At 38.6% G+C, this 16,611-nt stretch overlaps 2 protein-coding genes across 2 annotated transcripts in view; both read right to left on the reverse strand.

The window, feature by feature from the left end:
• Positions 1–16,611, reverse strand: part of LOC145433781 (uncharacterized) — a 358,802-nt gene that overhangs the window by 148,289 nt on the left and 193,902 nt on the right. The gene's annotated exons all lie outside the window — the stretch shown is intronic.
• Positions 11,404–14,413, reverse strand: LOC145434926 (uncharacterized). Its single transcript, XM_080312186.1, has one exon. The coding sequence runs from the start codon at positions 14,121–14,123 to the stop codon at positions 12,906–12,908; it is 1,218 nt and encodes a 405-aa protein (XP_080168312.1). The 5' UTR covers positions 14,124–14,413; the 3' UTR covers positions 11,404–12,905.

Here is a 16,611-nt window from a genome sequence, read left to right on the forward strand (position 1 = left end):
GATCACACTAAGGATGATTTGTTATTTTTTGGGCCATACCTATTTCATCTCACTTTGTGACAATGTTGTGTGTTGATCACTACCTCCCAGAAATGTCATTTCCACTAACACTGCACATTTCTTAGCTGCGATATGACCCATCGATGTTTACAGCCTTCCTCTGTGGAAAATGTTATTCAAACTATAATTCTTGTTGTTCAATTTACTCTTAGTGGCAAGAAGCGTATCATTTCAGAACTAGACAAAATCATCTCACTGCTCCTTTACAGCTTGCGATCTTATCAAAACGTATGTTATAGCTGAGACTTGGAGTTGGTATTCTGAAATTTTTTCTAATGTGCTCTGCAGTGTTGGAATGACCGAATCAACTAATTCAAGTGTCTTAACTTAACTCGAGTCACCATCAAAACATGAGTGACTTAACCTAACTCAAGTCTCCTTCAAAAAATAAATGACTTAAATTGACTCGAGACACAATCAAAAATCGAGTAACTTGGACTTGTGTGAAAAAAAACTAGTAGCTTGACTCGATTTAACATGTGTAATGACTCGATATGACATGCGGCTCAAACATAGTAAATCGTTCCCAACTCTGATCTACCATGTTTTTGCCAGCATATTGTCTGTTGACCCATCACAATGACCTACCAGGAAACAAGCATTGTCCAGTGAGTTTTTCCAAGGCTACATTCCACGACAACTAACGACACCCTGCTTGTCTATGACGTCCAGATTATCGGACAGTCAACTGGAGCCAAGTTTGAAAAGTGAGATTTTTACAGTTCTATAATATGGTTACAGCTAGTCACAATCAACTACCCGCGTGACTTAATTCTGGATCAGGTATTAGTCTTCGAGTCTAGTGTCAGTGATGACGTCATAACAAGATGAAAGATGTGGAAAGTTGAACTATGCTATCGCAAACAAACGTAATTCTAGTTCTACATCACAATCAAGAATATTTTGTGCGCTTTTACGACCACTCCTATTCCATTGCACTTTGTGACAATGGTATGGCTTGATCACAATTCAGAGATATGTCATCGATGTTTACAGTCTCCTACAGTGTGTAATAGTATCGAAACTGTAAATCTCGCAGTGGCCGCAGAAAAGGAACATATTTAAACATTCCACATCTTGACTGGCGTCAGGAACAATGATCTCAGTGCCGTCTGGATCAATATATTGTTTGTGGTCCCATAGAAGGTACATATGTAAAATTTCAACCTCATTCATACTGCTTTGATGTCATAATGAGGGATACTCGAATACTCGACTCGAAGCCTAATACTGTATTCTGAATGGAATCACTCAGGTATTCAATTTTTCCCTACGTATGACAACTCTGATATCAAGACGGCAGCCTGAAATGAATTTTCTAATTTGGACGGTTCACTGGGTCTGCAAAATTTGTTGTTGAATTTTACCAGCCGGCTAGCTCCAGAAGATTTCGAACCACTGATTTAGATTTTCCGGCAAATAATATTGTCAATCTATCAATCCAATTACATTTGATTTTTGTTGATCAGTCGCTGATGGAAGTTTACAAAAGAAGACGCGTCATCAAAGAATCAGAGACTCGTTATTACAAGCAACAGATTCTGCTTGGAGTTGTTTATCTTCATGTTTGTAAGATCACTCACAAAGATATCGAGGTAAGATGGCTTGCAGTGGTGCCAGAATTGTACAAACTACTGCGAGAATTAGCGAGAAGCGTGTTGCAAAACGAGCAGCTCAGCCAGGGTTATCCCTGAGCACAGCATGCGGTCTCCTGCTGAGTCAGTTTGCCATTTTTACGCGTGCGAAATTAATTGGGTCATTGAGCACGACAAGCCACAACTAGAATCTAGAATTACTTGCTTTTCCAAGTCCACAATTACAAATAGAGCTAGTCAGAGAATGACGTAGTTAGTTGCTCGTAACGTAACTGGATTTTTTAGTTTCACGAGTCTCAATTTCAGGCAATGATCATCAGAAGAACAAAAGGTCAAGAGATCATCTCCATTGCAGTTTCGTTCATAAACACGTCGTTGGATTTTGACAAGGCTTTTACGTCTTCATTTCAATATCAATCTAATTTCTAGTATTCGCAAAAATGCTACAGGAGAACTGTATCGTACTAAACGAGCCAAGCTTGGTGTACTGGAATTTGCAATTGTCGTGCTTATGAGAATAAAATGGAAATTGATATCAAGTAAACTTTTTGTACTATTTCTTAGATGGATCAGGTAAATAGAATTCGAATCTAATCTGGAAAGACTTGAGTAGCTATCATTGTAATTCTGGTCAAATTCGAAAAAAAGTTCATCTATCATGTTATGATTCACTCCAAATGAAGACTCATGTTTTCTAGTTTGATCGGCAACTGAAATTATTATAAATTCGCAAATAGAACTAGAACTACTCACTTTTCAAAATCCACAACTGAAACCACTACCCAGTATCTAAATTCCAGGCATTGCTCGCGGATGAAGAACAGAATATGTCAATCATCAATATCCCGGTTTGAATCACAAGCACGTCGTTGGATTTCACGGATTTTGTCTGCATCGTTCTCCAGATGTGCAAAAGAAGGGTTATAGCATTTCCTTGTTACAAATGCAATGTCTCTGTGATTGTGTCGGTCGCAAATGCATCAAATCTGTACTTTTTTTACTGGCAGACTCGGACAATCAATTGATATCAAGTAAACTGATTTTTGGTGTATTTCATTCGCAAATTCTGTAATTCTAGTCTAATTTGTAAATAAAAATTATGTAGCTATGTCTCTATTTCAAGCATATTTGGGGAGAGACAGTAGCTATATTTCTAATTCACATCTAATTTTGAAAAAAAACTGTGCAGCTATAATTTTAGTTCTGATCTAGTTTCGCAAAGCTGAAAATTTCGTTACACAACTTTATTCACTATCACTTTGGTCACAATGATTCGAGCACGCGAATCTGAATCGAGTAGCGAAAGTCGATTTTCCCGAGCACTGAAATCATATGTTCCTTGCTACAAGAGGTAAACAAACTGAGCTGAAGTGAGAGTGAATTTACCAACAAGAATTATGGTTTCGATCAGACATGGGGTGATTACTTCACGAATGTAATCGATTGCGATTACGATTACTTGTGAATCCCGCGATTACGATTACGATTACGATTACAGCGAAATCAGGAATTAGTCGATTACGATTACGATTACATTTCAAAAGTAATCACGATTACTCACGATTACATTTGTTTGGCTTCTAATATATTGGAGATATTGGAAGACAATATAAGGCTTGCGATGAAGATAAGGTCTAATGAGATATCAACTTTCTTTATAAATGATACGTCATTTGCTTGTTACGTCATAATGCACCCATTGCCCAACTATATGCAGGACTATTCGTCGCAGCCAACGATTTGCATTCTTGTCAGGTCCGTAACTGCCACACCCCGAACTCCCCAATACGACCGGGAGCGAGTTCTAAGGGGACTCAAAAGTATTTCGTAAATCAACATAAATTATAATAGAGTATTTGCAAGAGAGTTAATTAACTTGAAAATTTTCTTCGAGATAATGTCTCTAAATAGCTCGATTTTGAAATGCATACCTCTCCCCCTCAAGAAAAAAAGCATGCATAATTCATAAGAATATGCATTTCGGTGGCCGTCATTACCCCGGTACGACACACCAAAAGACGCATGCAATTTCGGCCAACATGCAACTCCACAACGTGTGCTACAAAAGAATGACCTTGGCCAAAACTTTGGGTATGTGTCCATTGTCAGTAGCCGCGCTCTGTGGGCGTGACGAATAATCCAGTCTCTCCAATCTGAGCCCCAACAATGCAAATGCTAGCAGGGGTACTCACAGAAGAATGATGACATGACAATTTGTGTGTGCGTCTCACGAAAATTTTCTTACGTTTGGGCGAGTGCAGTATCTTTTGATTACATAAAAGGTGGGAGGTCACGAATTAACAACATACAATAAAGTAATTATAACAACATACCAGATGCTATAATTATGAATTACGTGCCCCCAGCTCTACCGGTAAATCTGAATGTATAGCAATATAATGCAATTACCCACATTAAGACGAAATTCAGTGATCAACTTGAAAACTGACCACCATGGGGCCCCAATACCCAGGGTTGTAATGACTCGAGTCGCGATTTTTTGGTGACCAGACTTGACTCGAGTCAATTTTTGTATTGACTCGACTTGTACTCGAGTCATTTTGCATGACTCAAACCAAGTCATAGGACTCGAGACTAGAACGGCCAAGACGGACATTCCATGTAACTTCGAAGAATAGTAAAGTTACCACATTATTTGTATTTCGTCTATCATCATGCAGTCCTGGTACATGGAGATAGGGCCGCATACTGATAAAACTGATAAAAATTACTATATTATGAATACGATCCATTCGATATCACTCGAGCAGAGTTGAAAAAAGTGGCTAAAGCCGGATTGATCTGAAAACTGATCAGTGAACATAACGACTTGTACTCGTAGTCGAGTCAAACACTATGACTCGGACTCGACCCTATACTAGCTGACTTGGACTCGGACTTGACTCGGGGGTGAATTGAAAATGACTCGACCTGACTCGTGTCAAAACTATAAAAGTGAGATCGACTTGTGACTCGTAACATTGTGACTTGGTTACAACCCTGCCAATACCAACGATTGGAGTGGGGGACGAATTGCTCTTTTGATCCTGATTGTACCTAGAACCCACGCTAACATGGTGTATAAGCGGATGGCTATGGCGACAGGTGTAAATGTCGAGTGAAGAATTGTGAAATAACGATTGGCGCCCGTTTTAAGTAGAGTCATATGAGAATAAGATAAAGTGAACTTAAAATTCTACCTTCCACTTAATACAGATACTGCAAGGTGCCGTTACGAGAAACGGCAAAGAACGGCACGGTTATGATATATATCAGCAGCTGTTGCTTTTAACCATCGTAATGTTTTATTTGACGTACGTATATTACATAGATAGGCCTACTGCTCGCCAAGCAGCAACGGTCAAACTGTGCATATCTAAGCATACCCAAACATCAATACATAAGTTACTATTTGAAACTAGGCAGAGTGGTGATTATTATCTTGCTGCGAGGTAGTGCCGTCTGAAACGTATTGATAACCTGATATACAGCGTGGCTTACACTGTTCTAACAATAACACAACAATGTACATCGAATATATATTTACTACGTGTGGATACTTCTTACGCAAGGACGAGCAAAGCTAATGCTTCTGACGTAATAATGAGAAGTGGCGTTTGAAAATCAACCGTTTGCGCTATCAATAACCTGGTAGAATATCTCTTCCTTGTTCACGAATGGTCGGTTATGTCATATTCATTATACAAATAAAAAGTAATCGTCCTTTCACAAAAAAATCGATTAGATATGTGAAGTAGTCGATTACGATTACGATTACTTTGGATTTTTTTCGAATGTAATCGATTGCGATTACGATTACTTGAAAATGCTGTAATCGTCGTAATCGATTACGATTACTAATCGCGATTACCCCATGTCTGGTTTCGATACTACTTTCCACAATGTGGAAAGCTGTGAACCTCGGATGGTCATATCACATTATACGAAACATGTAGTATAAAGCTAAGCAAGTTACTTGAAATGACATTTCAGTCGCAATCAACTCATAGCATTGTCACAAAGTGCAATGAAATAGGTGTGGTCGAAACTATACAAATTATCCTAAAGTGATGGTGGACTGACATTATATTCTTTGTAGTAGCGTAGAAGGTAGTCTACATATTTGAACTTTACACATCATCCGTCCTGGTATGGTGTCATAATAAGTGATACTCGACTCGAAGCCTAATACTCGACTCAATTTCAAATCAGTCAGGCACTCGATTTCACCCAGCCTTACGTATAACATGTCAAATATCAAAAAGACATCATAAAATGAAGTTTTTAATTTGAAAGTTCATCGGTTCAAAAAGTTTGTTGGCAGATTTTGCCGGCCCGCTATCTCAAGTAGGTTGAGAACCGCTGAGATAGATGTTCGCAACAAATTATATTGTTGTTTTCATGCTGTCAAACCGATTACCTTTTATTTGTGTTGTCACTCGCTGATGGAACCTTCCAAAAGAAGACGCGTCATCGAGGGTTGTAATGACTCGAGTCATGACTCGACTCGAGTCACGTTTCTCAGATGACTCGACTTGACTCGAGTCATTTTCTAAAAATACGGAAATGACTCGACTCGACTCTAGTCAGTTGGTGTATTGAGTCGACTTCGACTCGATTCATTGCGCATGACTCGAACCAAGTCATATGACTCGAGACTCAGAAGGCCAAGGGCGACGTTTCATTGTAATTTCGAGGAATAGTTAAGTAATCACACTATAGGGATTTCGTCTATTGGTACTGGTACTTAAAAATGCGCCCAGAAACTGCTAAAAATGACGAAAATTAGAATATTATAAATGCGAACCATTCGATATCACCAAACAGAGTTATATAAAGTGGTTTTAACAAGCCTTTAACTGGAAACTGGGCAGTCAACACAATGACTTGGACTCGACTCGAGTCATAATACCATGACTCGGAGTCGACCTTCTGCTCGGTGACTTGGACTCGGACTTGACTCGCTGGTGAATTGAAAATGACTCGACTTGACTCGAGTCAAAACTATAAAACTGAGATTGACTTGTGACTCGGAGACTTGTTACTTGGTTACAACCTTGGCGTCATCACAGAACCAGAGACTCGGTATTTCATGCGACAGATTCTGATTTTAACGTCGTTATCCTCAATGGAAGATCATTCACAGAGTTATCAATGTCATAATTGTAGTGTAGTTATATAATTACACTAATCAGATCGAATGCCTGTAATCTAAATCTAATCTAATTTGTCAAATGTTTCAATGTTCTCATTTTAGTTCTAATCTAATTTCTGGTTTTCCAGACATTGCTACAGGAGAACTGTATCGCGCGAAAGTAAGGAAGCTCGATGCACACACTGTACAGACATTTGTCATTCTCGTGCTGGTGAGAATGAACTCTGATTTGAAATGAACTGAACTTCATTCGATGTCTCAAGCTTTCTTGAGCTCAGTAATTATAATTGTGATCTAATTTTTGAAAATTTATGTAGTCATCATTCCAATTATTGTCTAATTCGGAGAAAAACTGTTTGCTTTCATACTAATGCTAGCCTAATTCGAAACAAAAACTGTGTAGCTATCATTCTCATTTTCATACAATTTGAAGATTACTGTGAAGCTATCAGTATAATTGTACTCTAATAAGGAAAAAAAGACTTTGTAGATGTACTGTGATTGAAATCGTAATATAAATTCATAAAGCTGAAAATTTTCAAGTGGTCCTGGTCTGCAAATCTGCCTGAATCCTGATCCTTGAATCTCTCCCTATCCAATCACAGAAGATGTTTATGACATCAAACCCAAATCTAGATTCGTGTTATAATTATAATTCCTCAAATCTTGATTTCCAAATATAACGAGTTAGTATTTCGGACAAGTGACATCGTGCTACATGTAAACAACCATTAACATTAACTGCGCCGTTTGTGAGTTACGAATATATTTTGTAAAGGAAATGTTTCAAATATTTCCGATTGCAAATCACTAGGGCAATTTCTTTTGACCTAAAAAATCTAAATTTTGACCCAAAAAAACGGAAAATTTTGACCTAAAAAATCTAAATTTTGACCTAAAAAAACTGAAATTTGACCAAATTTTGACCTCACGTATGCAAATTAGGTGTTTTCGCATATAATGTTAAAAATGTACTACTTATCTTCATTTCTGGTTGGAACTGTTTGTCCTTACAAAGTAGATTGGCCTGAAAAAACGTTTTTGGCTCAAAATCTGACAGATTTTTACATGAAAAAGTAGTATTTTAACGAAATCTGGCCCTATGAAGAATTCCAGTAGTTACATTACGTATTCTGGTGGAAATAATTAAAATTTGTTGTAGTACAACGAAAGATCCTTTCCTACATTCTCGGGTAGAAAGTGTCTGTTCTTACTACGTAGCTTGCCAAGAACGGAGAAAGAACGTTCAACAGCAGCATTTGTTGGCTGACAACACTCAAGTTGTGCGTACACTGCTGGTGACAAACCGTGTTGCTTCATTCTGACAATGTTGTCTATGTCACAATTTTGCAGCTTGCGCTTCTTGATATAAGAACCATGCAATGTCCAAGCAGTCTTGCTTCAGCTAGGATATTGCGGTACGTTGACCATAAAACCATGTCACTATTTGTTTCATTTGACCATTTATGATTCACAATGAGCAGACGATGGTCCGTTTACCACGGTAGGCCTATTAAGTAGGCTACAAGCTGTAAAATATCAAATGATAAGTTCACCGACAGCGCAAAATCTACGATACAAGCGAAATGCAGAGGTCAAAAAATGTTTGACTTTGTAAACAATTTTGACAAATTTTGACCTAACGCTACAATTTTGACCTAATTTTGACTTTTTTTGACATGTCAAAAAAAAATTGCCCTACAAATCACTGTAAAGCAGGGATGTTGAACCCCATTGCATTCCAACTTTTCGATCAATCAAATAACAGAAATGATAAAGCAGTCAGCACTGCTACTCAAGTAGAAGTATAAATAATGACATAAATGTCTACTAGAATATAAGTAGCGATGCCTGAATTAATAAAAATGAAGTTTTCGAAAACAGAAAACTACGAAGTAGAAATGGGAGTAGTTTTCACCTGACCTTGAAATCGCTTCTTCAACTTGTAATTGAGTAGAAATGTGTGAAGTTACTTCTACTTGAGTGATAACTCTGACTGTTTTGAGCACCACTGAGAATGACAATGTAATCCTATCATGCAGGACCACACCACTGATCCTGTGTCCTCTGATTGCTGCCGTTACTGCTACAAAAATACCGATACAACCGTAATCGGGGCACGCGCCCACGATACGCAGATTGTATCTTGGAAAGACTCATGTCTGAAGACTCTACTTTAGATGAATTTTCATGACACGCTTGATACACGGAGCAATACATTTCTGTTCGCAAATGGAATCGCTTCAAGCTGTTCAACTGATTCTTTTTTGAGCTGAGGGTGAATCAATTAATGCATAACATAAATGTTTTGTTCGTAGCCATATTACAATTCTGTAGCGCGTGGATGTTATGTAATAGACTTAGTGTAAATTGACTTCGAATTGTTGTGTCTTGTATATCAATAGCAGCTTTCGCAGGGAATACTTTCTCTTGTAAAAAGACTTGATTGTATTCATCCAAAGAGATCGTGTGTCGGATTGAATTTGTGACGTAGGCTTTGTGTTTGACCTTGTTTTTTTGGCGTGCAGGGCTGGTCAAACGTGGCATGACCTCGCTATCCGTTTTAAGATCTCGAGGTACATTTCCACAGAATTACGAGTAGAACTAGCAATCTTGAAGACATCTCATTAGGCAAGCACATAATGAAAGATCTTAAAAGTACTGTAGTTTCAAAAAGCTGATATGGCTGAGCTTTCATTTATGAGCAGTTCGGTCTGCAGTGTCTATTTTTGAAATCGCAACTCGCAAGATGGATCTTCGCGGAAGACGAAAAATTTCAAATAGCTGCGAGATATATTCAGTTACCGTGGTACAGGTCGTGTTTCGCCCAGTTGTCCTGATAATTTTATTTTAAAAATACTTTGTACTTGTCAAGATACCAAGTGCGTCAAATAAGTGGTGTTGCTGGAAAACTGTTTAGTAGTAGTCTATTATACAAGGTCACTTGAGTAAGTAGCGTAACTGCCCAAAAGGATAAGTACTTTGATACTGACAACCTCTGGCCGTAGGATAAATATTGAGGAAGTTTAATATTTCGAGTCAAAGTCTCCATCATTCACCAACGCTGACTATGCCACCGTTTCAAAATGATAATGGTGAACAACTGGTGTCATAGTTATAGCCCACTTTTGGCGTTGACTGAGAGAGGGATTCATTTCGTCAAGCGATGAGGCCAACACACATATACATGTTCGTTTCTAGTTGCTCAAATGTATATCAGCTACGAAATATGGGAGATTACATCTGAATTTCAAACAACGGGTATTTGAGTTTGAAATAAAGAGTGGTTCCAAAACCCTAAAATCTCGGCTACGCGAGCGTTAGACGTGATTACTTTGAGCACGACAGAGCAGGGGTTATTAAAGTATGGGTCATGAAGGGTATAATTTTGGGTCATGACTGTTCAAGTGATAATAACGTATGCAATATTTGTCGAATTTTTGGCGCTTCGCGCGATATCCTATGGTTGATTTGTGCACATCCGAGGTCGCGGTATTTGGTATGGGTACATAGAAGTGTCGCTACTACAGTGTGGTTTGATAATGAAGATAAGATCGGTAACACGACTCACGCCCAACGACGATACATGTTTTTTTAGTTGTTCTGCAACAAAATTTTCAATAAAATACTCCTTTTTTAATATATGCATAGATAACTGGTAGCGCTCGCAACCTACATTTAATCAAGGGGTGTCAAACCCACCAGACGATTTCATCAATGTTGGTATATGTTGTAGGAAATACTTCCACAAAATAATACCCCGCGATGGCAAATGTAGAGTAATTCATCTCAGGCCCATTATAACCATATCCAACAGCGGTGTTGTGGTATTACCGTTAGGATCAAGTCGCTTACATTGACACCCAATTAAGAGAAGGCAAAAAAGTGGATACGGAGTTCAGTTTTATTGGAAAAATAGAGTCATAATTAATTATCTACATAAGCGAAAATGCCGCTATATTCAGGTTACATTGAAAATAAAATAGTTACACAGAAATATAATACAAATATATGTGGTTGCACTGCTGCATCACTTCTAACTCAAGACGTCGCATGCCTCAATAGAAACCCGAATCACGATTTAATAATAATGAAGCAACTTCCAAAGTCTGCGTTTACAATTAAATCCCCTGTATTCGTCCTAACGTATAGGTTACGCAGAGTTGAGGCCAGTATACGACTAAATAAGGGACCAGCAACTGTTTTAGAGTTTATAACTGTATTCAACCTCCCAGTCACCGTATTATAGCAAATAACATTGTTTGCAAATAACTGTCCAACTAGAATATACCCCATGATCCGTAATATATTGTATTATACTATTTTACATAAAGGAGCGATAATAAAGTATCCGAATGAGAAACAAGGTCACGGATTTGGAGGTACAATTTTGAAATCATTTGACTGGTGCGGCCCACGAGCGATGAGAAGGTTCGAATCCGGCCCGCGACGCAAATTGAGTTTGACACCTTTGATTTAAACCATATGCCGCCCGTACTCGAATAACCACTGCTATACTGTCGAGATTCATCGGATGCAACGGCATATGGCGTTAGTTCGTACCCTGCCAGCTTCAACGAATATATAGAACGATTGTTGGCTCATTCACATGTATTGATCGAATAAGTAACTTCAATATGCTGCATGTGTCTCAAAAATGAGCATGAGAGATACGTAAGCTTACATGGCATGATAGCGAGAGACAAGTAGTAAATATATTCAATGTTGAGGGCAATTACAGGACGGAGCAAGCAGCTAAACATCGTCGTGTTAATGGGTCTTGACGGAATCGAGTGGTGACAGATGATTTTTACAGTACTGCAATGATACGTTCCTTTACTGAGACGTAATTTTCCAACGCGAAAATTGCAATGACATAGGCGGGGTCGAAAAGTAACATATACTCTTTATTGAGATATAGAACTGCCTGACACAATTATTGGCCTCTAACATACTAGAGTACTAGACAATGTTAGGATAACAAAATACGAGGCTATTCAAGCCTAACAAAATACACCAACACATTATCGAAACAATGGCAACGCATTAATCTCAAAATATTTTTTTTACCTAAGTGACGACACAACTAACACTAAGACACAACAAATATACAAATTGTACACAATTTCTAGGCAAAATGCTAGAAATAACTCAATATTTCCCATTGGTGGCTCAAAAATATCAAGAGTGGCACAACTGCTCACCAAGGGAGGATATCTAACTTCAAACAGCATTCCTGGACACCAATATGTACACTTGTACAGGTATGCCATGCTGAAATTGTACTAACCACCTCTGTGTCAATATGATGCGCGACTCAAGTGGTAAGCAACATACCCTTAGTCCGCTAATATGTACAAGTGGGGCAAATAAAAAGGTACATATATTTCGATCAGTGTGGTACACTGAGCATGATCGACGTATCCTTCAGTCGCGCAGTGCACGTCTACTACTCAATAGCTGAGGGACATCTGCATGCTGTGGTATGTCCAAGGCAGACTTTGTATGGGTCTGGCATGTCTGGCTCTTACTTTCAGGTGTGGTGAACAGCGTAATATTTGTTTTGATTCTCGGGCTGGTCTGTCTTTGAACAGATTTCTGGGAATTGTGCTCTCGCAGTACCGTAGCTGGTATTTCGTACGCGGCTACGCATTTTGTTGTCAACACTAGTCTGGTCGATTGAATGCTGTAGAGGTCGAGGTCGAGTCGGCCAATTGCGGGTCGGTACATTTGATTTCGTCAACCGAAATTCATGCCAGAATTGTTCCCCAAGGATTGAAAACGTTCGATGTCCCTTTCGCTATGAGAGCTCGGATGAACCGGATGTGAATGCTACATCGGAACGTGCGCACCAATCTGAAACAGCACACGACAGTCAGCATCACTTTGAAAAGGACTTAAGAACTACACTCGCTAACTTATAGCGTCAACGACAGACCCAAACAGTCGACTCTCCAACAAGCCTGGTTCGCATGATATATGCCTAATCGTTGGGCTGAGCAATCACATCTGTGATAGGGATCGTGCACACCATATCGTCACTGGTCTGAACTATCGCGTCACAGGCACTGCAGGGGCGTCTTACACACGGGTAATTACGGTACATCACAATAATGAATTTTGGTGCCAGCATGCACCGCCATATGATGATTGAGGTTGCCCTTAAGAGTAAATGCCTTCCCAAATATATCACAACCATGATTTTTGATGCAAACATGCATATCCATATGTTGCTTGAGGTGCCTCTTTCTAGTAAATGCTTTCCCACATATATCACAAACATGATTTCTGATACCAGCATGCATATCCATATGAAGCTTGAGGGTACCCTTCTCAGTGAATGCTTTCCCACATATATCACAAATATGATTTTTTATTCCAGTATGTATATTCATATGACGATTGAGGCAACTCTTACGAGTGAATGCCTTCCCACATATATCGCAAACATGATTTTTGATGCCAGCATGCTTATCCATATGAAGTTTCAAGAAACCTTTCTCAGTGAATGCTTTACCACATATAGCGCATTTATGATTTTTAATTCCAGCATGCTTATCCATATGCAAATTGAGGGTACCTCTCCGAGTGAATGCTTTACCACATATATCACAAACATGATTTCTGATGCCGGCATGCATTTCCATATGAAGCTTGAGGTGACTCTTACGAGTGAATGCTTTACCACATACCTCACATTCACTGTTGTGTATACCAGCATGCACATCCATATGAAGCTTGAGGGTACCCTTCTGAGTGAATGCTTTACCACATACATCACATTCATGATTTTTTGTTCCAGTATGCATATGTATATGACGCTTGAGGGTACCCTTCTCAGTGAATGCTTTACCACATATAGCACATTTATGATTTTTGATGCCAGCATGCATATCCATATGAAGCTTGAGGTGATTCTTACGTATGAATGCTTTACCACATATAGCACATGTATGATTTTTGATGCCAGCATGCATATCCATATGACTCTTGAGGTGATTCTTACGTATGAATGCTTTACCACATATAGCACATGTATGATTTTTGATGCCAGCATGCATATCCATATGACTCTTGAGGTAAGGCTTTTTAGTGAATGATTTCCCACATACATCACATTCATGATTATTGATGCCAGTATCCGTATCCATATGACGCTTGAGGTGACCCTTCCTAGTGAATGCTTCTCCATGTAAATCACATTCACGATTGTTTATTCCAGCATGCACATCCATATGACGCTCGAGGGTACCCTTCTGAGTGAATGATTTACCACATATATCAGATTCAACATTTTTGATGCCAGCATTCATATTTATATGTTGCTTGAGGTTACTATTCCCAGTAAATGCTTTCCAATATATATCCAATTGGCGTTCTTTCAAGTCGTGATCAATAGTTGATACTGGATCCAAATCATGCTTTTCTTTATGACACTAGGGAAAAGACTCACCGAGTTTCAGCATTTCAGCATATAAAATTGGTTCGCTTATCAACATCTGCAATGCATGAAAGAGTGGAACTATTTTAAACAAAGAGCATTATAAGATTGTAGACGGAGCAATCACCATGACTTCATCAATGATAGTGTAAAAATCATTATATTACATTGTAATGTAGTCTTATTGTTTAATGTAGGCGGATATCGTCAAGAGCAGTGATTCCCAACCGCGGCCCCCAGCTAGCTTTCTTGCGGCCCCCACAAAAATATTGAGAAATCTATTTATGAAAAAAATTATATTTATAAAATACTCTTGCTTGGATTGGAGTCTGGAGTTTTCAATTAGGATTGCAGGAAATTTGTAAGTAGACTGCTAAACGGATGATTTTGACCTAAAAAATCTAAATTTTGACTTTTTTGACCTAAAAAAACTGAAATTTGACCAAATTTTGACCTCACGTATGCAAATTAGGTGTTTTCGCACATAATATCAAAATTGTACTGCTTATCTTCATTTCTGGTTGGAACTGTCTGTCCTTACAAAGTAGATTGGCCTGAAAGAACGTTTTTGGCTCAAAAACTGACACATTTTTACATGAAAAAACTAGTATTTTAACGAAATCTTGCCCTATGAAGAATTGCAGTAGTTACATTACGTATTATGGTGGAATAATTAAAACTTGTTTTAGTACAACGAAAGATACTTTCCTACATTCTCGTGTAGAAAGTGTTTGTTTTGTTTGTTTGTTTTGTGGTATTCATGGTTTGTCAACTACTATGGTCATTTACACCAGGCCGATATTCTTCATTATTTTCCGTAACTGCCAACATATAGCACGGTCCACCTCTAGGATTTTTTGTAAGACACCGCTTACGCGGATGAGGTGGCGAGGCGGAGCCTAGGTGAACCTCCAACACTTAGCTATCGGAATTATGAAGTCGACCTCGGTCGGAATCGAACCCACACCCATTGGTGTTGCAGCCGCAGATTATACCACTGCGCTATCTAGGGTAGAAAGTGTCTGTTTTACTAAGCATAGCTTGCCATGAATGGAGAAAGAACGTTCAGCAGCAGCAGTTGTTAGCTGACAACACTGAAGTTGTGTGCACACTGCTTGCTGGCGATGCACCGTGTTGCTTCATTCTGACAATGTTGTCTATATCACAATTTTTCAGCTTGCGCTTCTTGATGTAAGAACCATGCAATGCCCAAGCAGTCTTGCTTCAGTTAGGATATTGCGGTACGTTGACCATAAAACCATGTCACTATTTGTTTCATTTGACCGTTTATGATTCACAATGAGCAGACGATGGGCCGTTTACAACGGTAGGCCTATCTAGTATAGGCTACAGGCTGTAAATTATCAAATGATAAGTTCACGGACAGCGCAAAATCTACGATACAAACGAAATGTTGAGGTCAAAAAATGTCTGATTTTGTAAACAATTTTGACAAATTTTGACCTAACGCTACAATTTGACCTAATTTTGACTTTTTTTGACATGTCAAAAAAAAATCGCCCTACTGCTAAGATTACGTCACTGCTGTTTCAATGCAATGTGCCCTAACTTTCCAGTTGAACGGGCAGTACTAATAGATATAGGTATAAGTAGTGAAGGTGGTATCGTTTCGTGCAGGCCAATCAAATTACGCCACGTCGCTTAATTGCCACGCCTACATTGCCACATCATCCGCCCATTGCCTCACCTATAGCACACCTATTGCCACATCATCCATCCATTGCTATATCATCGCTGCATTGATTGCCGCATCTTGATAGTTTTCTCAGATATTGTATTATGTGTATTTAGGACTAATATCATCCGTCCATATTTTTTAAACTTGATTTTATGTGTACAAGTTACGGTTTCTGTAGTTTCCACATTTTACGACTTATGATTGCTGCGTCAAAACTTACCTTGGCTAGAATCGACAGATTTTCTATTATGTGTATTTAGGACTATGTCTTTAAATTCCTATTCAGATTATACATAAATACGAAAACTATGATGTCTATGTAAGGTTATATTCTCCGGATAATATTATTAATATCAAAATTCTACACATCATCACTAATTACTTAATATAAAATGCGATTTTGAGCGCTGCGACTTGATAATATGAACCCCTACGCTTCTGATGCATGATTTTTTGTGATAAGGACCTAGGTAACATTCAGAGTCTGCAACGATTGTTTGGATATACATTATAGCAATACCCCACTAAACTATAGGCGGTTATATTACTCTATTGGTCAGAGATAACTCATCCGACCATAATTTTAAACTTGATTTTATGTATACAAGTTACTGTCTCTGCAGCCTCCACATTTTACGACTTATTTTCATTAGACGCAGGC

This window comes from Botryllus schlosseri, chromosome 1 (assembly GCF_051294905.1).
Source record: "Botryllus schlosseri isolate E-star chromosome 1, Bs_hap1, whole genome shotgun sequence".
NCBI classification, from domain to species: Eukaryota; Metazoa; Chordata; class Ascidiacea; order Stolidobranchia; family Styelidae; genus Botryllus; species Botryllus schlosseri.

Bases quoted from the DNA above. Each gene is read 5' to 3' on its own strand.
- LOC145434926 (XM_080312186.1), bottom strand. From the start codon at position 14,123: ATGAATGCTGGCATCAAAAATGTTGAATCTGATATATGTGGTAAATCA.